Genomic DNA, 25,182 nt, shown 5'->3' on the forward strand with positions numbered 1-25,182 from the left:
TACATGGTATTTTCATGGATCCACCTTAAATGTCGAGACACAAGCATGGCACTAAAAGCTTTAAATTGTTAGCTACAATCTAGGCTTAGGAGAAATATTAGCAAATGCATTCAAACAGGATATGAGATAAAAGATGAGGATTTGGATCCAGGTCGCATTTTACCCAACCCCTCAAAGTTCACAAATGTTCAGAGAAATGGTTCCAATTTGACCCCACTTGTGTATCAAACAAAGATGGACAAAAAAGAAAAGTTACTTATGTTACTGTAACTGGCCCTCTGAGATGTGTCATCTATATACATTCCGCTCTTGGAGCACATATGCCCACATGCTTGAGATCAGTCTTTTGGCCAGCAGCATTCACTGGGGCCACATGTGCCTAAGTGTCTTCATGCTCCCTTATCAAAGGCATAAGGGCCTGCTCCACCCTCAGTTCCTTCCCCACTGCAGAATCCAGGTATAAATGGCCTCCGTGGTAGTGGGGAAGGAGGCTGGGTCATGGAAGTATGGCAAGAGACCACCCTGGCTTAACCAGGTGATCTTCAATGATCTAAAAATCAAGAGTCCAACAAAAAGTGGAAACTAAGTCAAATTATAAAGGATGGATATAAACAAACAACAAGTATGTAAGGACAAAATTAGAAAGGCCAAGGCACAAAACAAGATCAAACTAGCTAGAGACATAAAAAAGGAAAAAGAAAACATTCTACAAATACATTAGAAGAGGAAGAGCAAGAACAGCGTAGGCCCATTACTCAGTGAGGGGGAAAAAATAACAGAAAATGGGGAAATGGCAGAGGTGCTTAATGACTTTTGTTTCAGTTTTCATCAAGAAGGTTGGTGGCGACTGGATGTCTAACATTGTGAATACCAGTGAAAATGAGGTAGGATCAGAAGAGACTAAAATAGGGAAAGAACAAGTTAAAAATTTCTTTGACAAATTAGATGTCTTCAGGAATAGAATATTATTACTATGAAATGCACCCTAGAATACTCAAGATGCCGACTGATGAGATATCTGAGCCATTAGCAATTATCTTTGGAAAGTCGTGGACGACGGGAGACATTCCAGACGACTGGAAAAGGGCAAATCTAGTGCCCAGCTATAAAAAGGGAAATAAGGACAACCTGGGGAATTACAGACCAGTCAGCTTAACTTTGGCATCCAAAAAGATAATGGAGGAAATAATGAAGCAATCAATTTGCAAACATCTAGAAGATAATAAGGTGATAAGTAACAGCATGGATTTGTCAAAAACAAATCGTGTCAAACCAACCTGACAGCCTTCTTTGACAGGGTAACAAACCTTGTGGACGGGGGGAAGTGGTAGACGTGATATATCTTAACTTTAGTAAAGCTTCTGATATTGTCTCGCATGACCTTCTCATAAACAAACTAGAGAAATCAACCTAGATGGAGCTACTATAAGGTGGGTGCAAAACTGGTTGCAAACCATTCCCAGAGAGTAATTAGTTGTTCACAGTCATTCTGGAAGGGCATAACCAGTGGGATCCCACAGGGATCAGTTCTAGGTCCGGTTCTGTTCAATATCTTCATCAATGATTTAGATAATGGCATAGAGAGTACACCAATAAAGTTTGCAGATGATACCAAGCTGGGAGGGGTTGCAAGTGCTTTGGAGGATAGGACAATGATCTGGACAAACTGGAGAAACTGTCTGAAGTAAATAGGATGAAATTCAATGAGGACAAATGCAAAGTATTCCACTTAGGAAGGAACAATAGATTGCACACATACAAAATGGGAAATGACTGCCTAGGAAGAATTATTATAGTGGACCGCAAGCTAAATATGAGTCAACAGTGTAACGCTGTTGCAAAAAAAGAGAACATAATTCTGGGATGTATTAGCAGGAGTACTGTAAGCAAGACATGAGAAGTCATTCTTCCGCTCTACTCTGCGCTGATTAGGTCTCAACTGGAGTATTATGGTGTCCAGTTCTGGATGCCACATTTCAGGAAAGATGTGGACAAACTGGAGAGAATCCAGAGAAGAGCGACAAAAATGAGTAAATATCTAGAAAACATGACCTATGAGGGAAGATTGAAAATACTGGGTTTGTTTAGTCTAGAAAAGAGAAGACAGAGGGGACATGATAACAGCTGAAGTACATAAAAGGTTATGAGGAGGAGGGAGAAAAAATATTTTTCTTAACCTCTGAGGATAGGACAGGAAGATTGGGCTTAAATTGCAGCAAGGGAAGTTTAGGTTGGACATTTTGGAAAATTTCCTGTCAGGGTAGTTAAGCACTAGAATAAATTGCCTAGGAGTTTGTGGAATTTCATCATTGTGGATTTTTAAGAGCAGGTTGGACATACACCTGTCAGGGATGGTCTAGATAATACTTAAAGCTACCATGAGTACAGGAGACTAGACTAGATGACCTCTCAAGGTCCCTTCCAGTCCTATGATTTTATGATCTTAACAGTAATCATACACAATTACCTAGAGATTAGAAAAAGTGGTGCATCAGGACAGACACCAAGGAACAGATTGATTCTGGTTTTGCAAAACCTGAAACAGAGTTTGTTTTTTCAAAACTAAAACCAAGGTGCTTTGGATCTAGCCTTGCTTAGGGAATCAGGATGGTTAAGGAGCAAGCAGAGACCTGAGGGCCAGCACTCCTGGATTCTACCCCAACCCTGTGAGACTTCGGATGAGTCATGGAGGGTGCCATTTTCAGAGGGGTGAAGCTCTCTGGAGTCAATAAAATCTCAAAGTCAGTTTCATAATACCTCTGTGTTTGTAAAATGGGTAACACTTGCTCTTCCTCCAGGAAGGGCAATTCAGATAAATGCTCAGTCCTCGCTCCTCTCTCCAGTAATACCAGACAGGAGAACATGTGATTATAGCTATGCTTGGACAACATATCTGTACCTGGCTTAGTTATATAGTGACGGACGTTGAAGATCCCATTTGCTACAACATCCAGTGAGGTGAAGATCAGAATGTTTCCTTTCACATCACCAACACAAAACACTCCTTTGTACCCATCTGTCCTGACTCAGGGAGAAAGGAAAGAAAACAGATCAGACCCCATGTACATTGCCATTTCAGGCAAGTATTACACTAGAACACTAGTGGGCATCACAAATAGAAAACCCAGTTTTCAAACAGGGCCAGCTTAACTGAACATTTGTGCTCCAATTGGCTCAGAGACACCCATTTTATGCACCTAAGTTCCAATATAAGCATGCATAGACAGGATCTGAAGAGCCTATTTGAGAACTCATCTTTGGAAAGAAAACACCTAAATACCATAGCCATGCACTGGGCACAAGACGGATGTAGGAAGGAGGGCCTGTCATCTCTCTGGCAGCAGCTTTTTTTTTTTTTAAGATTGGCTGAAATTTTTTTCTAGGTAGTATCTGAAAGCTGAAATGTTGCTCTGTTATACACAGCTGCAATTCAAATACAATAGTATTTATTTATTATAAGCATGAATTTGAATTAATAAAAGTGACCATCCCAAACTCAGCCCCCTTGACAAAGTTTTAAGAATACATATCCTAAAACAGACTCCAGCAGTTATCCAGTGATAACACTACACCCAGGCAACCCAAATATGGGGAAAAAGGAGAATTCAATAGATTTTGCACTTGGCCATGTTTTTGGTAGACTCCAATGCTCATTGAAATCCCTTGAGCAACTAAAAGAAAAACATTCAAGAATAATTCTCTGTCCATGATATTCACTGTCCCCTGGACTTACATGACAGCACAAGCAGTACACCAGAGACAGTGACATTGAGTCCTCTGGGAGTCCTTGGAGGGACACAGAAGTGTCAGGCCTACTGGAGGAGCTGCATAAAACATATGCCCCTTGCAAAACACATTCTTGTTTTTAAAAAGATTCATGTGCAGTTGAAAAAAGTGTATGTAAAAAACCAAAAGGATAGGGTTGAACATCCCTAAACTCCTGTCACTACACTATTTAGTAAGAAAATAGAAAAGGAGAGAGTCTCACTATGTAAAGTAAAAGAATGTAGATGACAAATCTGTGGCGTCTCACAATTTGCCATTGTCTCTACAATATATACGGTGGCCACTCAGAGCATCACAGCAGCAGTAGATATAGAACTCAGATCTCTTCTACTCCAAAGAGCACGGATCCATGGCCTGTAAGTGTTAGCGAGTACAGGGGCTGTGATTCAGTGAGCAGTTACCCTCTACCGGACGGAGAGAGATCTGTGCACATGAACATCCCCCAGTTCATTACAATATAAGGGTTACTCATTTCTCAAGTACTCTGCACAGCTGAGGAGCCATGGGTCTGTGATGCGAGTATCTATATATTTTAGAATCGATAATAGCCTCTTGGGAGAAACAGGTAACCTACCAGTAATCCAAGGCCGTAACACAGCTGTCAAGCTCAACAAGGGAAAAGAGCCTGTCACATTTGTTGCCACTGATATCAAAGAATTCTGTGCAACAGAAAAAAAAAAAAAAGAAATCCCTTGAATCTCAACATTAGCATCAACATCTTGATGTTTGGTGTTCATGCAAAGATAGATCTTTTGAACCTGTCACATGCATGTGTGTTTATTTAGACATTCTGCCATGCAAACATGCCTGTTGCTGAACAGGTATTCAACTGACTGACGCTACTACATCCATACGTAGCAGACCTCATGCTCACTTCAGTCAATGGCAAGGCTTCTATTAACATCAGTGGTGCAGGTTAGGGACCAGATCTTCCCAATGGGGAATGATTTGTCTCTATTTACCTATAATCTGATCAGTAGATGCTATCGCCAACAGGTTGATATTAGACAGACACACCATGTCAGTGACCCACATCTGCTGACTGGGCCGTCGTCCAGACTGGTCAAGCTACACAAAGAGGAAACATATATTGAAAAATCAAGTAACCCCAAAGTAGTTGCAAATCCCACTCAAAGCTCACATAATAAAGCACTACCGTGCACTAGGCTTAAGCAAGATGTAAGCAATGAATAAGCCTTGGGCTCACTGTCTGAGCCGAGGAGAATTTACCCCTAAGTTAGCAGCAGCTCTGGTATTTTCCACCCTGAATGAGAGCTCCAGACCAGCACTTATTTTTAAATAGGAAGAGTTTTACTGCTGAAATGGTAGAAAGATGCAGTGATTCAAGGGTCTAATTGGTCTTCTCCTATTGTGCTCAGCCTTCATTCATTATCTTATGTTCAGTTTATAAGAAGAGAAAACTTAGCAGATAGATCAAAACTTGAGCTGACACCAGGTGCTTCTGTTTAAAGACATTCTCCAGGGAAATTAGTGCACAATATCCCTTCCATAAGAAACGGTACATTTTCCCCTTATATACCCTCAATATTAGGTTTTCTGAGAGTGCTGGCAATCCAGAAGAGAAGGCTTTGACTCCACCCACTGCGCTAGCACTGTCCAGTGTAGCACAGCACTGCCTCCCCACTGACTAAAGTGATTTGGTGATGTAGAAATACTTCATATGATGGGCAAAACTCTCCCCTCTGAGCCATGCAGTGGGTCTCATCTGCAGTGGGGGGGCTCTGTGGTGCATCCACACTTGTGGAATTGCCACTCATGGCAATGGGATGTCGCCCATGCAGAATGAGCACTACATATGCAAAGGAGACATCTGCACTGTGAATACAAGCTCCACGAGGGCATGGGTTGAGACTCCCAGGGAAGCCACATCGACCCCATTTCTAGATGGCTAAATGGGAGGATGTCATGGTCTGGAAAAGGTTGAGATCCCTTCATTGTGTAGATTAGAGAGAATCTAGCCCTTCATTTCGATCAGGTTCATGAGCTATGTACCTGGACAGTGCGGAGCAGTTTGAAGGTGTCACTCCAGTAGAGTAAGATTCCATCCCTGCTGACTGTCAGGAATCGCCCTGTCAGATTCCAATCACTACTTTTCTTGGCCTTTTCATTCCTGTCCGTTGCCCGGCCCTGGCTTGGGAAAAACTGCACCTTGATGATTTCCTGGCCTTGGATCCTGAGCAAGGGGAAGGAGTGAGATAGGAGAAATGGAGCAGAACAGTCAGGAAGCAGAAGGGTAAGGTGGGCCTGTAAAAGGGCAGGAATAGAGCAGGGAGGAAACACGGGGACTGAAAGCACTTAGCAGAATTTAGAACCTCAGGCCCCTGAGCTCAGGAGTTTTTGATGCGAGTTAAGTAAGTCTGAGCCTCACCCAGGGCAAGAGATACAAGGCAAAGTGGTGGGAGTGGGAAGGAGATTTTCACACTATAAGGTGGCTGGTGTCCATGCTGTGATGTTTCCAACCCCTTAGCACAAAGATACATTACAGCACATACAGAGGAGAAAAGACCTGTGGGAGGGACTGGCATGCGTGGCAAGAAGTTGAAACCCAGACACATCACGTGGGATGTTTTTTTTAAGCTAGCCACAAAACTCTTAGTGCAGATGGGCCGAGCCTTTGCATGCAACTTGAAACCCCCTGTATTACACAGGACAGACTAGATGATCACAGGTTTAAGATCAGAAGAGACACTACGACTGAAGTATTTACAGTGCACCCATTTCTGAGAGGCCTGGACAACACCTGTCCCGTTATTTAACACCCTAGAAACTGAAGTCAGCCCAGAGTTTCCATGGCTCTGGAGCATGCTTCCCCAGTCGCAGAATTTGCTTGCCTTCGGTTCATGCTGTAAAGCTCATCTATTCCCAGGCTCTATCCAGGTAGGAAGGAAAGCGGACACATTGGCTGGGGAGAGAGTTTTGGATGGGCTAGAGAGGATTTGAGTTCAAACAAAATTGAGTCAGAAGCAAGTGTGCAAGAGAAGTTCGCCATATTTCACCACACTCGCTCTCAGGTATTCATCATAGCATCAACCCCAAGTGGTATCACACTGGCAGGTCTGAGAAAGAGGCAACACCTCACTTTTAAGTGACCCCCAGAGAAGGGAGTGTTGTCGTTTCTCATGTTCAGGTTTGTTGCTATAACAGCAATAATCTAATGCGTCCCTAGTTATACTCACAATATCCTACTGAGACTGATTAATACTGACGGGAATTCATCTCAAGCAGCCATTTCACCTAGGCTATAATCTTTAATAGAGGTTGTTCCTTAAATGATTAGAGGCTAGTTTATTAAGCCAATTTCATATGGGAAGAGGCACATGTTTGCCATTTGCTGTTAAATACCTGATTTTAAAAAAAGAAATTTTTCGCAGCTAGGATGTCACAAGAACACACTAAACTGGAAGACTAATACAAGCAGCTTTAATGTGGATCACTCCTCTTCAGACAGTAAGAGCTTACACTGGAATGATTTTCACGGGTGTCTGAAATTGCAGAGGAGATTTGCTTTTCAGCATGTCATCCTTTCCTCTGTACTCTCGCAATATATAGTTCAGATATTCTTCCTGTGAGAGAGAACAATTTCATTAGCACAGTATAAAAAGGAGAGCAGAATTAATTATCTCAAGTTCTATGGTGCTGACAGATACAGCACGAACTATGGCAAAGATAACAGGAATAGCAGGAAACACTATCTTCCCCCAACATTAAACCAAAGTAAATAAAAATCAGGACATTTTTGCAACTGCTACACAACCACCATTCTCTTTGATTAGAGCACAGTATTACCCAGCCCACGGAGCCATCACAATCAGTGTCAATTTTCATAAATATGATATCAATATCTTCTTCAGTAATATTGTCCATTATCTTCTTCATTGCCTTGTGGAACTCCTTAATATCCAGCCCTGGGAGAAGAAGCACAGTATATTCAGCCCTAAACTTTTCCAGATAATTATATCTACTGAAAAAATAGACTGCACAGAGCACATCAAAATGGCAATAAACATCAAAAGCAATTCCCCCAAAAAAACAAATGGGGGCAGATTTCTCAACAATTTGTGCATACAAAAACGCACACATTTGGGTATCAAATTTGCTCATACAGTTTATTGCAACTGTGTAAGTAACGCATCGATGTGTGCAAATGCTTATAAATCAGCTGTTTACATATGCAAGTTCCCAATCTGCATGCAAATCTGCAGTAGTTGCGAACACTGGTAGGCACCTAATAAGTGCAGAACTTCTTTGAAAGTCTGGTCCTCGACAAACAGATTTTTGAATAGGGGCCCCTAACTAAGATTTTCCTTAAGTGTCTAAACCTGAGTCAGAACTTGAAGGAATGCGAGGCTTAACTTATGCTCATAAAGAAAGTCAAAATTTTCAGCTGGAAGATGCTGTGGAAGTGTTAGTGTCATTATTGCAATATGTGATTTTACCCTGTTTAAACTAAACCTAATTAGAGATTGGTACATTTGTTCTCTTGACTTCCTGAATATTAAGTTTGATTTCTGTACCATAGAACTATGGGACAACAAACCTACATCTAACAACTGAGGAAGAGGAAATCTGTGTCTGCTTCACCATACAGAAACCCAAAGCTATCACAAAGAATGGGTGATATAGACTTGCTGTGAGAGGTAAGCTGGAGATCTCTTCAGTGGAAAAAAGCAGGTCTCAAGTAACTGATGATGCCTGAAGGGGCTAATTCTGATGGATGCTGATGTGTAGACTGCATGCTTCTTAACAGCAACAGAGATAGCTATGAAACTAAAAAAGTGACCAAAAGAGCAGAGTTATCCAGAAACTGAAATGCTTTGGGAAATGCTGCATTATCACCTCCACCCTTGTCTAAGTCAGCTTCCCGGAACAATCGCTCCAATTTTTGCAAGTGCTCATAATTGATCTTGTCCTCAACTTGCTGTGCACGGGAGGTATCAGTGGATTCTGGGAAACTCAGTATCTGTTTGGGAGACGAGCAGTTCGAGACAGATTTGCTCAGAAGTCCAGTGATCTGAAAAAACAGTTAGAATCAAGAACAGCATGTGCAGAGCTTTTATTACACCCAAGAGAGCCCTCTTTACTCATGTCTTACATAAATGGGGCAAGAGCAGGAAGATAGTAAATATCTTATAAGCAATAACCTTATAGAACATGTACAGATAAGCAGAGAAACGGCCCCTGCCCAAAAGCCCTTAGAAACTGAAGGTCCAGTTCTGGAAACTCTTGTTCATGGAAGTAGTCCTCACTATTGATGGTAACCTCATGGACTTCAACAGGGGTAAATCAATGACAGTGCAAAGACCCCACACAAGGTCTTATGCACCACAACTCACTTAAGCCCCATTTCATTACTACCATATCGTTAATTTTAAATCACTTAAGAAATACAGGATCCAATTTATAGCAGCCACTAAGCAAGTATTTTCCATAGAGGGCTTCGCTGGCTGGGGTACAGCTGGCATAGCTAGCTCTCTGCCATCCTCTGCAGGAGACCCTGGCACAAGGGGCATGGCAAAGGCAATCCCAGAAACAGGCAGGCATGGCTAAGATCCGTCTGTTCCCAGTTGCTACGCTGGCCCATTTGTCACAGGCAAGCTGAGTGCAAATCAGCACAGCACTCAGGCTGTTTCAATCTGTGCTGCAAGCTGAATAGGCCCTTCGCTGGTCCAGGATAGGAAAGGCGCAAAATGAGCATAAAGCCAACATTTCCTGCACCCGCTCAGCAACTGCACAGAGTTTAGCCCCAAAGCCAGGATGAACTTGGCACACTGGGGTTTCGAAGCAGGAAGCACTGCGGTAAGTTTCAACTTTAAAACAAAATATTTTCCTTGCCCACCTGATACCTTAAGGTAAAGGTATAACCATTAAAGCTTGCTTTAAAAAAAAAAATTTAAAACATGACTAGCAGTTCTTAAAGTCATTTAAATCTGAGAAAAAAATATAGCTGGATGCAGGTATTAAAGGGGCCACCAAATACTGTACTTGAGAGAAGCAAACCTATCATTTGGTGAGAGGTATACCTCAGTGGTTTGAGCATTGGCCTGCAAAACCCAGGGTTGTGAGTTCAATCCTTGAGGGGGGTCATTTAGGGAACTGGGGCTAAAAGTCTGTCTGGGGATTGGTCCCCCTTTGAGCAGGGGGTTGGACTGCATGACCTCCTAAGGTCCCTTCCAGCCTTGATATTGTATGATTTAACCTTCCAAAATATGGATGTGTACAGTTAAGAAAATAAGACCACCACATCAGTCCTGCTCCATTTGTATTTTAGAAACATCTGATAACAGCCCTTTTTCATATAACACTGTGTCCATCAATACCATTACTGCTCATTTACCTTTTGCCCCATTTGATTCTGTTTAAAGCTTCCTTCATCTTCAGAATCGTTGTCTACCCTAAAATTTTAAATAGATAAAATGTCACTTTATTTGCTTTGGGGGTGTGAGAGAGATTGTAATCATTAATAAGGCTGCAAGTCTTTCAATCCTTAAAATGACTATTCAGGTATTAATATTTGTATTAAAGTAAATCCAGCATAAATTAGTGTAACCTGAAGTAGGAGATGACACTCTCTGTACTGCCTTAGGTACTATGATGTCATTAGTTCTTACTGCAGAGCTATGTAATCCTGAACTCACATCCTGGTAAGCTATGGAAGGCTTTGATCATGAGAGGTGCTAAGCACCTTGAACTGAAGTCATTTAAGGCTGATTTTCTGACCTATGCAGCTAGTCAATTGGAGCTGCATATGCAGGCCCTTATTGTTTTACCAGTTTTAATTAACCCTTACAATGCCCAAAGAAGGTAGGGACATTTTTATTCCCATTTTACAGATGGGGAAATTAGAGAATTTCAATGCACTTACACACTAACTCACTACCTCATCCTAGCAAGGAGGAAGGATGAATTAAGAGAAGAGGTTACTATACTGCAGGGTGGCTCAGAGAAGCAGCAATAAATTAACTAGGTATTGTGGAAAGGAAAATTCCTTGGGTGTTGTGTCTTTCATCACTCACCATGCCACAGAGGGATGAATACTGATCCTATGAGTCTCTGAGCCTATCAAAGAGCTGCTCAGCTTTTCAGAGGTAGACATTCTCCCTGTTCCTGCTGTGTATCCACTTGCGACTTCACCCAAGACCATCAACAGACTCAACTATGATGTCACCTTTGGATTTGTGACTTCATCCACAGAACTTCAGGCAGACTGCTTTCCCCAGTCTCTGTTGGAAGGGGTTCTCTTCCTTAGAAAGACTAGATGGAGGTCTCCATGCCAAGAAGCCACCAAGCAGCTCATTTCTATCCCTCTCTCTCAGAGCAGCTGGGTGGTGAGAGGGAATTCCTTTTCAATTGCTCCATAAGGAGCGCACACATGTGCACGTTCACACCAGAGATGACTTCAGGCAGGGGCTCTACAAAAGATCCATAGAACACAAGAGAGGAACATTTCCAGGGATTTATGGCTAGAAACCTTTCCTTTTCCTGCCCCTTTCAAGGGCTGATAGGAAAGCAGTCTCTGCAACAGATCCAGAGTCAGGACTCCCACAGGTCTGTCTCATTAAACCCACCCCTCACCTCCAAGTGACGGGATGATTGATAAAGCCAAGCTGAAATAAGGTTTGTATTTAGATTTGTCAAGATGATCTCACCTCAATTGTCCCTCCATTTCAGGCCAACCTGCTGCTTGTTTATTTGATATAAAATATTGAATCATGAAGTTGTGGTTATATTGAGACGTATGTGAATGTAATCCCACATTATTTAAAGCTTCCTGGATAACTGTTCCTGTAGCTCCCATTAGAACAACAGTAGATTCAGAGAGCTCCTGGAAGATTAAGAGGCAACCAGTTTATGAAGCTACTTTGCAAAAGCACATCACTCTTCCCGGGCCTTGCTGAAATTTCTTGCAGACCTCAGAAAAAGCACCCTCAGTTCCTGTTTTCTACATTTCCTGACACATCAGCCACAGATTTTTAAAAGGCTGCTGTTTGAAAACTAGCCAAGCTTACTAAATGACTGAGAAAAATTTGCTTTAAAGAGACAAGCATGTGTTCTGACAAACACCAGTGTCTTCCAGATCACATCACTATGGCCTCCAGGCCAAAGAATGGGTTTGTGCCAATATTTTACTTCTATACCGTGTAGAAATAAGGTTGCTGCTTCAACCTTAAACAAAGGTTTTTTCCCTTCACCTTAGTAATATCAATATTTAGCTTTGTACCTGTTTGGGTTGAAGCCTTTCTCGGACAACGCCGACTTGTGCCTTGGAAGTTCTTAGCCTCTAGATAAAGATTCAACACCCACATCCTTTTCACAAATGATTTTTTTCTTCCAATTATTAATTCAGCTATTTGAGTGAAGTAGGGGTTTCCAAAATGAGTTTTAAAGCTCCCTTTCCCTTGTCTAATATGAAAGCTATAGGTTTTACCCAGGCTCGCTCCAATTTTTGGTAGGTATTGCTATTGAGGACATCACACATACCCTACTCTCCAGCTCCAACCACCAAATACCAAGGTCTTCACCCATTCCAACTGGAGAATATACTGTTCAACACATTCATACATGATCTGGGAAAGGAGGTAAAGAGTAAGGTGGCAAAGTTTACAGATGATACCATACTACTTGAGTAGTTGCTGACTGCAAAGAGTTACAAAGGGATCTCATGAAACTGAGTGACTTGGCAACAAAACACCAGATGAAATTCAAAGTTGATAGGTGCAAAGAACATACATTGGAAAACAATCTCAACCATACATATAAAATGATGGGGTCTAAATTAGCTGTTACCACTCAAGAGAAGATTTTGGAGTCATTGTGGATAGTTTTCTGAAAACATCCACTCACTGTGGAGCAGTAGTCAAAAAGGCAAGCAGAAAGTTGGGCATCATTAAAAAAGGGATAGATAAGACAGAAAAGATCATATTGACTCTATATAAATCCATGATAGACCTACATCTTGAATACTGTGTGCAGATATATTGGAATTGGAAAAGGTTCAGAAAAGAGCAACAAAAATGATTAGGGGTATGGAATGAGGAGAGATTAATAAGGCTGGGACTTCTCAACTTGGAAAAGAGAGCTAAGGGGGGATAAGATTGAGGTCTAATAAAATCATGACTGGTGTGGAGAATGAGTAAACAACACTCATAACAAGAACTACGGGTCACCAAATGAAATTAATAAGCAGTAGGTTTAAAAAACAAACAAAAGGAAGTATTTCTTCACACAATGCAGTCACCCTGTGGAACTCTTTGCTAGAGGATATTGTGAAGGACAAGACTATAATAGGGTTAAAAAAGAAAACAAATTCATGGAGGATAGGTCCGTCAATGGCTATTAACCAGGATGGACAGGGATAATGTCCCTAACCTGTTTGCCAGAAACTGGGACTGGGTGATAGGGGATGGATCACTCTATTGAATGTCCATGTTTTGTTCATTCCCTGTGAAGCATCTGGCACTGGCCACTGTCAGAAGACAGGATAATGGGCTACATGGACCATTGGCCATACTGGGTCAGACCATTCTTAAGAATGAACCCCTAAAGCAGACTAGTCTGTGTAAATGTTTTATCCTAAGTTTTCAACACACACTAGGAAGGAAAACTGCCCAGCTGTGAGACCAAAGGGCTAACAAGTCAATAGACCAGTAGGATCACCAGATAACTACTAACATCAAGCTTCCCCCTCTCAGGGCAGGAAGATCACCAAGATTCACCACTGAGAATCAGGAAATGAAGCCCATAAAAAGAAAGCTAGAATGTCAGGAGGACAAAGTATGCTCTGAACCAATCCAACAACAGAACAAAGGCTTTTCATAGGAATGTGTCACCATAGTAAAGGAAGCTGAGAAATTTCTATTCGGTCATCACAGCTGGCAGAAACTACCTCCATCTAATAAAACAAGCAGCTGCAGAATCCAATTGTGGGCCCCCAAGCACCAATCCTAACTCCCATTCTAACTTCACAGGAATTGTTAATGAACAAGAGGTGTTGCTAGACCAGCACCTTTCATAAAGCTCTTCCACCATAACATAGGGAGCACAAGACACAGACACTGCACTAATCCTGAGTCCTATAACCAGGGAAGGGAGAAAAAGCAGTAGAACACATACAGGCCATTAGGGATCGTCCATCAACACATAATTTATCTGGATAAGAGCTCAGGTTTTGAAGTCCTTTCGAATCTTCATATGTCAAAACCCAAAGATGATCTGCAAAGGGAAAAATTAAGTTATCTTTCAAAGACAGAACTCAGAATAATTTTTTAATCAGTTATACCACCCAACTTGTAAGAAAAAGCAGCAAAGGAGAAGGGAAAAAAAACACCTCAGCCATGATTTTATACTTGGTAATTCTAAGCTGAAAGCATCACATCTAAGCTATGCTGCTCTGGAAGGTCTCTGACATTTAAGACTTCAGTTTGCTCTTAGTTACATACAAACTGCTGCCATCTTTTGTAACAATACAATGAAACTGCTCTGGAAAGTCAAGCAATTTCCAGAAACAAGGCACTGGCACCCTCTTTTAACCAAAATGCAGTAGGAGTTTATCTTACGATGACTAAGTGGGCTGCTGTCATCCTCTGCTCTGTATCACAAGACTATAATGCACATGGCAGACATCTGTTTAAGAGCCCCATTCTGCCAGAGTAGATGTATTGCAGCCCATCCATGGGCAGTATTAGAAGACTTCAGTACTTACACATTATGCCTTCAGTGCCGTAGAAGCAATCTGACTACAGTTTAGAGTTTCCTGCACAATGGGCCAAGGTTCTTAATTGCACAAGTGTAGATGAGCTGTTTACACTAATTATCGGAATAGCTGCCTAATCATCATTACTAAGCTCAGAAATTGAGAGCATTGCATAGTGCCATTTTTCTTTAAACAGGGTTCTGAAGACTTACGTAATTCTAATCAGAGCACTGTACAGACAATTCCCAGCTAATCCTCAAGCCCTCTAAGCTAGAACCCCATCTTAGTAAGCACAGGAGAGACCTTTGATCAGAACTACTTCCCAGCTCTCAGCACTGCTCAAATCACCAGGCTAAGAGGATCCCCAAGTACTAGTTCAACTTCAGCCAATTCCATAAATGTGTTGTGTGTTCTAAATCAAAAGCAACAACAGGATATCATTTGTCAGTGCAACAGTGGTCACATTAAATAGTAATAGACAAATGAGTGATGTAAATTCTTGACTTTTATTTAGAGCCTTGTAACAGTTACAGTAAGAATTGTCATTGCAAACCAGGAATATTGAAAAGATTGAACAATTAAGTTAAAAAATCTGAGTGCACACCTGTTAAGACATGTTGGGTGCAGAAACAGACATAAGCTTTTGGTTGTTCTATCTTGTTTGTTTCAGATAACCGATAAAACTAAATCTAAGAAACGTTGGTAGTTTTCTGAAATAGTCATTCCAGCAGAAAAGCACTTAACATGTATCAACCAATGCCGTACCAGGTCAGAGAAGCCACTTGAGTTTTCAGTTTATTCTGGTTATCTGCTTTCCAGCACGGAAATTATAAAAGACTGACCAAAAACTCTATGATACAAACTTGTAAATAAGTTACCTGTATTAAGAATTTCCAAATTTTATTTACGACTTGTCATTTCTTGGTATATTAGAGAATGATGCAGCAATCTGAAATTTCACAGGACTTTGACTTGCAAGATTGAAAGCTTCCACACTGAGTTGTGGTCAATTTTGTGGTCAAGGAGCACCAGTAGTATTTCTATGATTCCCATCATTCCCTCCCCTTTAGCATAAGAGATTTGTTTGCTTCTGGCAGAAGCAGAGATCAAATTGATCACAGCATAACTCATCTAGTGTCATGGTAAACATGGATCCATCCTCGCTCCTCACCAGGTGGGATCTTGCAATACAAAGGTGAAACCACAATGATCCATAGCACGTAGCTGACCCTTCACAAAATGTGGAAACCCTAAAAATGTTATTTCCCATGGCAGGTCACACAAGCCACATGTTGCTACTTTGCCTTGAGTATGCAGAAAGGATAACAGAGTGATGTACACAGTTATCAGCAGTTGAAAGATAGTAAATTTTTCACCTCATACCAAATAAGTAATAGTAGAGAAGATTTTATGTGCATCAAAACCCCATTTTACCAATGCACTTTCACACTGCCGTATTAGTTTTGTTGCCATTAATAACTACTCCTTAGGATAAGATCTCGATGGACCATTCCAAAGTTTGCCAGCATGAATACTGGCAAGACTTTGGGGGATGTATCATAACTTTTAAAAGGCTAGACATGCCACATTAGCATTTGTTTCTGCAGAAGCTAGTTAGTTCTTGTCTAACATTAAGGCTTGGGCTCACTGAAATTTACGGCAAGCTTAACAAGATGACTAAATTACAAGAGATTATGTTTGCTCAGAGAGGCTGGTGACAGAACCTAAGGTCAAAAACATGGTATTCTTTTAACTTTGGTGTTCTAGTAACGCAATGCATTAGACTTCATGAGTCAGATACAAAGAAACAGACCAATATTGCTGTTACAGTGCACCACTACATTACACCAAAGGAAGGGGAAACCTATAGTCCAACTATGATTTGTATTCACGGTAAGCCTAAGATACCAAAAGAAGTTCTCTCCCAACAGAATACAGGGGAGTCCCAAGAAAAATTAATGCAGCAGTAATTTGAGCGAGGAAAGGAGCTATGATTGGAGGATGAAGGCCAGTGTTGCAAGTTGAGTAGCTTCAGACTGAAAATACCAGGATCCTTTGCTTAATCTAATCATATCCCCAGAACATGACGACTCCAGCAGACATGACACTCTTGAAATACAGAACTTTATTTAGAAACGGCTTAAAGTAGAAAAAACTCTGTCAAGAAAAATCCAGTTGGAATATGGTTTTTCAGTAAAATGGAATTTTAGGGCAACAAAAGTCTAGAAGGCCACAAGAGAAATAGCACCACTAGAATTTTAAACAATGGCTAGTTACTTGTTTGGTTTTTTTGGCATTCACTGAAATTGGGTTTTCCTCTGAATTTCACAAAGATTCATGCACTACACAACAGTTACAATAAATGCTCACCTTCTACACACATTTTAGGACAAGCTACAACCAGAAACAAATGCATACAAGCACATCAGAACTGATCAGACTCAGTGTGGGTGGATCAGATGTCCTGTGGGATCTTGCCAAACAAACAGAAATGAGAGGAACTTGATAGCAAAGGAAGAGACAGTTCAAGAATAAAGTATCTTAAATATTAATACTAAAGTTAGTCTGGGTACTGTATTTTCTGCAACATTAGCTTTTCTATTAGCTAACATATTAGTTTTGTCCCCAGAAGGTTACTGTATTGGCAAGTATCACTATTAAGATACACCAAGGGCTGAGGAAGACTTCCCAATAGCCACAAAATAGGTATATCCTCAACCCACTCACTCTCTTTAATACTACCGAGACACTTGCATAACGCAAGTTCTATTAGATCCATTGGTTTAACCAGTACTCTAGGATGGGGGAAAGAAGAGGAAACCAGAAACAAACATACCAGAAAGAACACCACAAAAATAAAGGGAGACAGGACAAGTAGAAAAATGATCCAGACAGTGAAGAGAGAAACTTTTGAAGAACCTTCCAGGCAATACGACTAGATCCATGTTCTCAAAAAATATAGTACGAGTTTGGCAAAGTTGTTAGCCACAATTCCAGAGAAGGATTTAGCACTCTAGATGATTTGTACGTTTGTCTGAGCTCTTCATACTCACTCCAATCTTGTAACAAGCAGTATTAAGGCCTATTTTGTCATTGAGAACTAACCACTTAGTAAGCGGCTTTACGCAGGGAGGGAGTTTTATTTTACTAGCCCCTTTTGAGTAGTCACATTGCCGCACAAGGCCTCCCAGACAGCAGTGTAAGTTAGACACTTTCTAACCCCAGTATGAAGCACATAAAATCTTCTGTCACATTACTTTATAATTTGGCCTATGGAAGCATTTTAAATACTCTTAAGGCATTTTTATTAAAAGTTCTCTGCTGCAATTTCACATTAACACAATCTTTCTATGAGTCAGTGTTTAGTTTCTCTACTACACACTCCACCTCAGTAAAGTACAGAAGAAAAGACTTTCCACAAACCAATGTTTTACCAACAACCAAATAATTCCGCAGCAAGCTTCAAAATATTCAACCTCTCGTTCCCTAAATATACCAACTAGATGTTAATACTGTTCTGCTACCAAGTGAAAAAGAGCTCCTAACTCAAACCCATTGGAAAAGAGTAAAACTTCTGCAAAGTGCACTTTAAAAAGAGGTACTTTTTGCTTATGAAAAGAAACCAGTGAGTCCTCTAAGAATAATAAAGTGGAGTATTTTACAGTTAAGCACATGATTTGGGGCAAAGAATTTTGATGTTCTTGCTCTGCTGGTACAGTATATGGACTGTTAATACTCTTCTTGTTCCTCTTGTGGTGCTCCTTCGTCAGGTATCACAAAGCCTTCCTGAAGGGGGAAAGAAAGAATGTATTAATGGAAGCAGGTGTCAAATCAGGCCCACTGATCCAACTGGTTGCACATACCCTTCCCTGTAGTTTTACTTGGGATACTGTCAAGGAGGTATACACTCACTTATGAAAGACCAGTTATGATACTATAAAGATTTTTCTTCTCAGATCTTGGATCCAGTTGTCACGGAATTTCAAGTAGTTTTCTATTCAGACAATCTCCGGTGTAACCACAAGGATACTATCTAGAGCTTTAGTACGAAAGATGCCTGCCCCAAAGCACATAGAAGCAAGCAAGATTGGACATTGGCCCCATGGAAGACTTCTTGTTAAGAGAAAATTCGTCTGCTTGCCAACTAGTGGTTTATGTAAAGGTAGACTTACATCTGTTGCATAAAGAATTTCCACAATCCTCTGCAACACTGGATCACTCTCTCCTTCATTCTCTTGGCAGATCAATTCGATATTTCTCAGTTTGCCAAAGTAGAAGTCCCTCTCCTTCTCCAGATCTTCAACAGTAAGTTTCAATACATTGATCTGCCAAAGATAGTCACACATGATCATTTCTCCACCAGAGAGAAATGCACAAAGCATTTACTCAGAAAGCAAGATTCTCATAGTTCACAAAAAAAGCAGATTTTTGTGATGTATGAGAGCACTTTGGGAATAATCAAGACCTGCACTGGTCTATTACTGACACTCAGTTTAGCTCATATGTTCTATTTCTGTGTTAGATGTCCAATTCACGCAAGGGGTGCTTCTCTTTGCGAATGCTAAGGGATCGCTACTTTATACAGATAAAAACCCAAACATCTGCAGGGCTTACTCTTTTAGAGGCTAAATTACCATTTACATGAGGTTAGTTTAGCTTCTAACAGTGTGACCCATGACATCTCACACTGCAGCACAGCAACAGCCATTCATAGTTTAACTGCAATGCTGCTAGATGTCTGCAACAGCGCTGGAGGATGAAGTATCAGCATGTAATAGATTTAAGTTGGTGTGTGCGTGTGCCATGCTGCAAAAGGAATTTGAATTATTTGCTTTATTTCCAAGACCCAGTCATTTTTTAACTTAAATAAAGATCCATGTAGATTAATCTAAAGCATTTTCACTTAACCTGACAGTCCACAGGTTTAACACTCACCTGCTGGATCAGCTCTGCTGATTCATCCTCTACTATTCCTATGGGAGCCTTTTTAACCATTCCAGTGCCAGTTTTAGGAGCTGCTGTGGTTCTCTGAGTAACAATGGGCCTCTGAGGAGCTAGAAGGTAAGATGCAGTGTTAATTCTTAGCCTAATCATTTTTAGAACCAAGTCCCCATAGGAGTTATTTCCATCCATGCTTAGATAGAACAGTGAAGAATTTGAAAGCCAGTGTAATGTAGCAAGAAATGCCTCAAGCTCCCCATGTGAAGTGTCCCTTCTCCCTGGCAAGGGTGTTAGTACCAATCATCGCCATTTTCTTTAAGGATGAAGCATCTGTTCTTGCAGCCTTCATTTCTGTGGCTCCCAGGTAACTGTCATCTAGAAGAGGTATAGCAATTCTAATGGTTACACACTATCTGACCTGAAGATGCCTGCCACGCCAAACCTACAGATTACGTGTCTCACATGGAAAAGAGCTTCCTATCCTCCATGAGATAAGAAGTTTAGCACTACAGTGTGATCTCAGGCATATGTATCATGATTTGATTCTGTATTTTGAGAGATTGGAATCTTTGTGAAATAGAAGAAAGCTATGAAACTACCACAATTTAATGCACTGAAATTAAGCAATGAGTCAGTTTTGCTATTTAGGTTATTGAAGCTCTTATCAATTAGAAAGACTTTCAGAAGACCTTCAATGTTTCCTTTACCTGCACTGCCGGAACTGAGAGCTTTCTTGGGTTTGTTCAGTACTGGAGCAACAAGAGTGGGTGCTGGAGCTGTTTCTTGGCCTTGTCGAGCTGCAACAGGGTCATACTCTTTCCCATCATAGTTTGCATCAAAAAATTTTTTGAACCACTGAACAAATTCAAAATTGTCCTGAAATTTTCCTTTCACTAGTTTGTCCACAGGGATTATCTGGGGGAGGGGGAAATAAAGCTGGTTAAACGGAGGGAAGTGTTCTGAGAGTAAAGAGCAAGGTCTATGAAGTGACAGATTGTGCTCAGGATTGTGTAAATGCAATCTGTGGTCCAAGTCCAGGGAAGATTTCTCTTATGTATTTAAACACAGGAGTGGTCAAAGATTTTTCTCCACTTGTTGGAATGGAGAGATAGTTGAACCATTAAAGTTGAGGGGCGACTATCACATCTTATACCATTAGGCAATCTCTGCAATGAGTTTCATTGTCAAATTTGCTCCTCTTCTGCTGAAGTCCATCCATCTCTCCCTACTCTAATATCTTAACTTCATTTCAAGTCTCACCTGTTGGCCCACCTCCCCACACACTCACCCAGTTTTGGGGTGTTCCCCTCTCCCCCACCCCACCCTACGAGAAGAAAGCCAGAGAATTATTAAAAACCTCCCTATAGACAACAAGTATGGGGTCAGTCCAAATGGGCAATGATCAAGGCTAGCCATCTGATGGTTATTCAGTGATTTGAGACATAGCAGTCCAGCCCAGTTCTTACTAGACAAGATCTGAACAAATTAATGCAGTTGTCACACTAAATAGTAATCTTAGCCCATTTTCTATACCCATGCAGTGCGCCTATCTATTCACCCTTAGATGAGGTTCCCTCAAAATAAGAGATAACACTGACATGCTAATACAGAAACCTTGTACTGATATTGCTATGCAGTATCCATTACATGAATAAACTGCACTTTCCATGAAAACAAAGGTTATTCAAACCATGAACCACCACTGTCACATATCTACGCTTGGAATTTGTGGGAAGAAGTACAACTTGCAGTCCTTGGGACTACCACACTAATTGGTTGTAGCCACATGTCTGGCACAAACAGAGCAGGAAGCTCAACTGCAGTGAGAAAAAGAGTTTTAACAGTGGTCTGTATACAAGCATGTATGTTTCAGGTAGTGAAACTCATTCTGTTAGTAAGAGCCAGAAATCCAAACCTAGGAACAAAATTTCCAATTTGGGGAAGTTGGAAGGGTAAATGCTGTCATCTAAGCTGATGATTGGCAGACACCCAGATGTAAAAACAGAAATCCAGGTCTAAGCCATAGGGGTTCATACAGCTGCGTATCTGGCAGTACTGATGACCTGAAACTAAATTGCGTGCACCCAATGCAAGGAGTACCAATTACAATTCCAGCTTACTTTATCGACACCCATTCGCTTAAAACCTGCTTGTAGAATCTTGAAGTTTTGAATGTATTCATGTTCCAACTTTGCTTGAAATTTCACTTTCTTGAGAGCTACTGAACCAGGGAAGAGCATGTCCAGAAACTGACAGTATGCAGCACCTGCCAAGAAAAAACAGAATGTTTCCACAAAGCCATTTTATACAATGAGAAGTTGGGTGAGGTATTATCTTTTATTCGACCAACTTCTTTTGGGGAAAGAGAGAAGCTTTCAAGCTAGACAGAATTATTCTTCAGGTGTAGCTCAGTAGCTTGCCTCGTTCATCAACAGAAGTTGGTCCACTAAAAGACATTACACCTCACCCACCTTTTGTCTCTCAAATCCTGGGACCAACATGGCTACACCACCTTATTCAAAGTCAGTCAGAAGCAGAGACTTCTGGACAGGCTATTTACCGCAAGAGAGGAAATATGAAGGCTATAAGATGGTCCCTGTTATTGAGGCAATGTTATAAGGGTTCAAATCATAACTCACTGAGTGAGCATACTAGTTGGACATGTAACTAAGATCTGCACTGTGACATGTCTGCAACAATAAATTCAGTGGGGTTGCACGGGATAGATAACCTGTCATATTCAGCTAGGCAAGAAAACTTGGTTCTCTACCTAGTGAATAAATTAAAGATTATTTTAGAAATAAGAATGAATAAATAAATAAAACAGCATTTATCCATAGGTCTCGATGCCCTGGGAGTTAAAAGGCCAAATCAATCCTCACTCTCTAACAAAAATCCAGACATAATAAAAGTAACAAAAAAGCCAGGGCTTCTTCACCCACCTCAAAGACCTCTCATTCCTGTCCAGTCCCCCCATAACTACAATTAGAACTTGGGGGAGTGGGAGGAGAATCCACTCACCCAGAAAAAAATAGAATTCTTTCCCCAGCAAGTATTATCTTAGATTCTGCAAAGATTTTAATTCATAAAAAAAAAAGTTTTCAGCCCTTATTGTTGGCTGCAGAGGTAATATGTATTTAGTAATAGGTTTGGAAGGTTAACTAGCCATAACAGTTCATGCCACATACATGGTAGGTACCTATCTTAGAGGGGTTATTTTTTTCCTGACATACTAGAGGAGTCCATGTCCACATTCACTGGTGACAACAGAAGCCAAACACCCTGACCTGCCGTATCAAGACAGGTGGTACGCTTTTGTGGAATGTTTGTAAGAAGTCTGTTTAACTGCCAAGAACATAGAATTCCAAGTTCCCTTTTGCCTTCAGTCCTAATGTGTGGTCTAGTCATGCCATCTGCAGCTGTTAGGAAGGTGAAGAATGCAGGAAATTCAGCCAGGGTGCTGTTCTTGCTTGGGGGCTCCCACTGTCTCCTCCTGTCATTGGAAAAAGAGCTTCTTTTCCCTTCTCCACAGCCTCCTGATAGTGCAAATTAAGGTAGGAAAGAAGTGTCTGCAACTGAATCCTCCAGCATCTTTTTCCCCTATTCAGTGAATAAATCCAGTGTCTGCCTCTGCTGGAAGTTCATGACATTCCCCAGGAAGTTGACATGACCAATCAGTTTTCATGGAACAGCAGTGAAGCTGTTTCATCTTGCTTATTTCACTCTGTAGAGAAATGAGCAAGCAGCAGTGGAGAGGTCTGTCTGCAAACACTGGAAAGTGACACTACGCAGTTTGTAGCAAGTATACATCTGAAAGTTTCTCTTTGCAACTGTGAGTGGTAGGATCTAAGACCTGTAAAAATGAATCAGGATTCTGCAGAAGCTGATATAGGTTCTCTCACTCCTCAAGGCAAAGTCCTCATGCAGTTCCAAATCCTCTGGTCCTAAATGAAAGTCACCAGCAATCCCAAAGTCTTCTTATTTTGATTTAAAACCTTAGACACTGGGTAACTTAGCTCTTCGGTTCTCGTAACTCTGTATTTTTGTTCTTTCTATCCTTGCTGACCATTTTTGCATCTTATAAATTAGCACCTCATTCGCCTTTCTACTTCTCTGTACTAGTTTGTTTCCATGGATTCAACCACAAACTCTGCTGACAATTCCCAAATGTACCTCAACTTCTCCACCTCCTTTGTCAAACCAGGAAATTTCGTGTTTCCCACCTACTGGACGTCCTTCCACTGTCTCAAACTCACCTCCTAGAACTGAACTATTTTCTCCTGATCCTCTCCACCTTCCTTATCTACCACTACTTTTCCTGTGTCCCATGCTCACAACCTTGGTTTAGCCTTCAACTCTTTTTCCCTTCCTCATATCTTGTCTTGAGGTCTGTTACTTCATTTTTATCAGCATCAAAAGACACCCTTTTGTTTCAATTTTCAAAACTAATTCCTTTAAAATGTGACTCTTCAGTATCATAACCCTTCTCTTCCCCTCCAAGTCTATCCAAAACACCACCATATCAAAAGCCTCTCAACTCCAACTATATCACCTCAAATCCCCTTGTTGGCTTTGCCTCCTTACCACATTAAGTTAGAGCTTCTTGACCTCATCTTCAAAGTCCTACCCATCTGCTGTCCCAGTTCAATCCTTAAACTTCTCCCAGGCCTTCCACCTTACTTTTCTTTTCATCTTTTTAGTAACCAGCTGTTCAGAGAAGTTGGTCACCACCAACATTTATAAACAGTGGCCACAATCTAGTTTCCATCTTTCTCTCGTGTTGACGTAGAAAGATGCTTAGAAAGTCTACTTCCTGTCCATGAAAGCCATTTCAATTCCTTCTTTAGAATTCATTTTCTCCCAGGAAATTTCCCTTCTCCACACCAATGATATTACTTTATTCTCCCTTCCCTGAACTTCTGTCCTGTATCTTAAAATACACCTTTCACATTAAATGCAGGGTTTTAGCGACAGTTTCACAGCCAAGTTATAATGCAAGATGACAGATTAACTCTGACTTGGATTTGTCTGTACTAGGATTTTAACCAACCATGTAGTTATGGCAGTTTAGAGGCATATCGTAACCATGTTTTACGATTTCCAGCTTTAGCCCTGTTGTCAAAAGAAATAGGCAAGGAGCTAAAGTTCAAGGCTATCTTCTAAGGTAAGTGTAGAGCGTACAAGTCTTCAAATTCCACAAAGCTATAGAAGCAATCCTTTGTACTCACAACTAGGAGCTATAGTTTGGGGTTCAGGGTTAGCAAGTCTCAAATCAAGCAAGATCCAGTGACAAACTACTATATCTTGTATACTTGCAGTCACTTTGCACACTTATTAACCTTTTGATAGTCACCATCAGAGAGATGCGTTTAAAACCCTTAGCAGTGCCCTGCCATCAGTCGTCTTACCTGAGCACAGGTGTTCAATCTTTGTCAGGTTCAACTGCAAAGACTCATTGATCCAAGCAAGCATGTCATGTCGACTCAAGTTATCACTGGTCACTGAAGTAGAATACACATTAACTGCCATTTTCTGAAAGACAGAAACCACAGATGAAAGTTTCACACTAAAGCGTGGTTAGAATATGATCTGCTACAGACTTGACTCATTAGAACAGTAGTAGAGAATCCTGTGGCACCTTATAGACTAACAGACTGCGTCTGACGAAGTGGGTATTCACCCACGAAAGCTCACGCTCCAAAACGTCTGTTAGTCTATAAGGTGCCACAGGATTCTCTGCTGCT

At 41.0% G+C, this 25,182-nt stretch overlaps 2 protein-coding genes across 2 annotated transcripts in view; both read right to left on the bottom strand.

Moving 5' to 3' along the window:
• EFCAB8 (EF-hand calcium binding domain 8) overlaps positions 1–11,173 on the bottom strand; it is a 44,083-nt gene extending 32,910 nt beyond the window's left edge. The window contains exons 1-9 of the mRNA XM_032762401.2: positions 10,821–11,173; positions 10,142–10,199; positions 8,644–8,818; positions 7,594–7,712; positions 7,267–7,370; positions 5,800–5,980; positions 4,749–4,854; positions 4,361–4,445; positions 2,900–3,021 (exon numbers count right to left, since the gene is read on the bottom strand). Of these exons, the coding sequence (XP_032618292.2) occupies positions 2,900–3,021; positions 4,361–4,445; positions 4,749–4,854; positions 5,800–5,980; positions 7,267–7,370; positions 7,594–7,712; positions 8,644–8,818; positions 10,142–10,199; positions 10,821–10,948 (1,078 nt within the window). The 5' untranslated portion in view covers positions 10,949–11,173. The remainder of the gene's footprint in view (positions 1–2,899; positions 3,022–4,360; positions 4,446–4,748; positions 4,855–5,799; positions 5,981–7,266; positions 7,371–7,593; positions 7,713–8,643; positions 8,819–10,141; positions 10,200–10,820) is intronic.
• A 3,811-nt stretch (positions 11,174–14,984) lies between these two features.
• On the bottom strand, positions 14,985–25,007 carry MAPRE1 (microtubule associated protein RP/EB family member 1). The gene is made up of 6 exons (XM_032762389.1): positions 24,847–25,007; positions 21,559–21,704; positions 20,146–20,353; positions 19,433–19,551; positions 18,670–18,822; positions 14,985–18,283 (listed from the first exon to the last, which is right to left on the bottom strand). Exons 1-6 carry the CDS (start codon positions 24,965–24,967, stop codon positions 18,227–18,229), a joined length of 804 nt encoding a protein of 267 aa, XP_032618280.1. The 5' UTR covers positions 24,968–25,007; the 3' UTR covers positions 14,985–18,226.
• Between the last annotated feature and the right edge of the window lie 175 nt (positions 25,008–25,182).

Source organism: Chelonoidis abingdonii, chromosome 14 (assembly GCF_003597395.2).
Source record: "Chelonoidis abingdonii isolate Lonesome George chromosome 14, CheloAbing_2.0, whole genome shotgun sequence".
Lineage (NCBI taxonomy): Eukaryota > Metazoa > Chordata > Testudines > Testudinidae > Chelonoidis > Chelonoidis abingdonii.

What these genes read in the sequence shown, in the direction of transcription:
- MAPRE1 (XM_032762389.1), bottom strand. Translation starts at nt 24,967, where the DNA reads ATGGCAGTTAATGTGTATTCTACTTCAGTGACCAGTGATAACTTGAGT. An exon ending in AGCGAATGGGTGTCGATAAA is followed by an intron (nt 20,354 to 21,558) that starts GTAAGCTGGAAT and finishes CCCCTCCCCCAG; the next exon opens with ATAATCCCTGTGGACAAACT. An exon ending in TCTCAGTTCCGGCAGTGCAG is followed by an intron (nt 19,552 to 20,145) that starts GTAAAGGAAACA and finishes CTTACCTTCTAG; the next exon opens with CTCCTCAGAGGCCCATTGTT.